This window comes from Mus pahari, chromosome 11, assembly GCF_900095145.1.
Source record: "Mus pahari chromosome 11, PAHARI_EIJ_v1.1, whole genome shotgun sequence".
Lineage (NCBI taxonomy): Eukaryota > Metazoa > Chordata > Mammalia > Rodentia > Muridae > Mus > Mus pahari.
This window is the reverse complement of record NC_034600.1, coordinates 55,704,820-55,706,418: the sequence shown is the minus strand read 5'-3', so window position 1 is coordinate 55,706,418 and position 1,599 is coordinate 55,704,820. Positions and strand designations below refer to the sequence as shown.

Here is a 1,599-nt window from a genome sequence, read left to right as displayed (position 1 = left end):
ACAGACACAGAGCTCCCCCAGGCTCTGCCACTGTCACAGACACAGAGCTCCCCCAGAGCTGGCCACTGTCACAGACACAGAGCTCCCCAGGCCTGGCCACTGTCACAGACACAGAGCTCCCCCAGGCCTGGCCACTGTCACAGACACAGAGCTCCCCAGGCCTGGCCACTGTCACAGACACAGAACTCCCCGAGGCCTGGCCACTGTCACAGACACAGACAGCTCCCCCAGGACCGGTCACTGTCACAGACACAGAGCTCCCCGAGGCCTGGCCACTGTCACAGACACAGAGCTCCCCCAGAGCTGGCCACTGTCACAGACACATAGTTCCCCAGGCCCGGCCACTGTCACAGACACAGAGCTCCCCAGAGCTGGCCACTGTCACAGACACAGAGCTCCCCAGGCTCTGCCACTGTCATAGACACAGAGCTCCCCGAGGCCTGGCCACTGTCACAGACACAGAGCTCCCCGAGGCCTGGCCACTGTCACAGACACAGAGCTCCCCGAGGCCCGGCCACTGTCACAGACACAGAGCTCCCCAAGGCCTGGCCACTGTCACAGACACAGGGCTCCCCCTGGCCTGGCCACTGTCACAGACACAGAGCTCCCCCAGAGCTGGCCACTGTCACAGACACAGGGCTCCCCGAGGCCTGGCCACTGTCACAGACACAGAGCTCCCCAAGGCCTGGCCACTGTCACAGACACAGAGCTCCCCAGGCCTGGCCACTGTCACAGACACAGAGCTCCCCGAGGCCTGGCCACTGTCACAGACACAGAACTCCCCCAGGCCCGGCCACTGTCACAGACACAGAGCTCCCCGAGGCCTGGCCACTGTCACGGACACAGGGCTCCCCGAGGCCTGGCCACTGTCACAGACACAGAGCTCCCCAGGCCCAGCCACTGTCAGACACAGAGCTCCCCCAGGCCCGGCCACTGTCACAGACACAGAGCTCCCCCAGGCCTGGCCACTGTCACAGAGCCATGTAAGGAAGGGGGGTATGTATATCAGTCTGCCCAGGGGCTCAGCAATCAACTCTCCATTTTTTTTACATTAGTTTTAGAACATGTTCTGATATTCACGGTAGCCAGGAACAAAGATGCTTGCACTTTAAACATCATCATGCACTATGGAAAAATCCTTGAGGCAACAGAGCCTACGTCATGAGTACCAGAGAAAATAAGGAATAGCTTTGAAAGTTTATGATTCATATGAAACAGGCAACATACAAAACAGAGCAGAAATGACTGCATACTTTGAATATTAACCCTTTAGAGTTACTTATTACAAAATAAACACATCTTCGCTTACCGTTCCGGATCAGTGTTGACTCCAATGACAGGTTTAAGTCTATCCAGGACTTTACTTGCAGCCAGGAGCATCGTGCCGTCACCTAGCAGAGTGCGAGACACAAGCAGACTTGTCTTATAAAACAGCTGGAGCACCATTCTGGAAACTAGCTGTCTTCTTTAAAATCCTATTCCCTCCCAGCCAACTGCTACAGCTTCCCCTCCACCTATGCCTGCAGTACAGCGCTGAGCCTGCTGCACTGTGCTGAGCCTGCTGTACTGTGCTGAGCCTGCTGTACTGTGCTGAGCCTG

At 56.8% G+C, this 1,599-nt stretch overlaps 1 protein-coding gene across 2 annotated transcripts in view; it reads right to left on the bottom strand.

Annotated features, from left to right (window-relative positions):
* Positions 1 to 1,599, bottom strand: part of Nadk2 (NAD kinase 2, mitochondrial) — a 43,189-nt gene that overhangs the window by 27,715 nt on the left and 13,875 nt on the right. For both annotated transcript variants that reach the window (XM_021208460.2, XM_021208461.2), the window contains exon 4: positions 1,310 to 1,391. In XM_021208460.2, the coding sequence (XP_021064119.1) occupies positions 1,310 to 1,391 (82 nt within the window). The remainder of the gene's footprint in view (positions 1 to 1,309; positions 1,392 to 1,599) is intronic.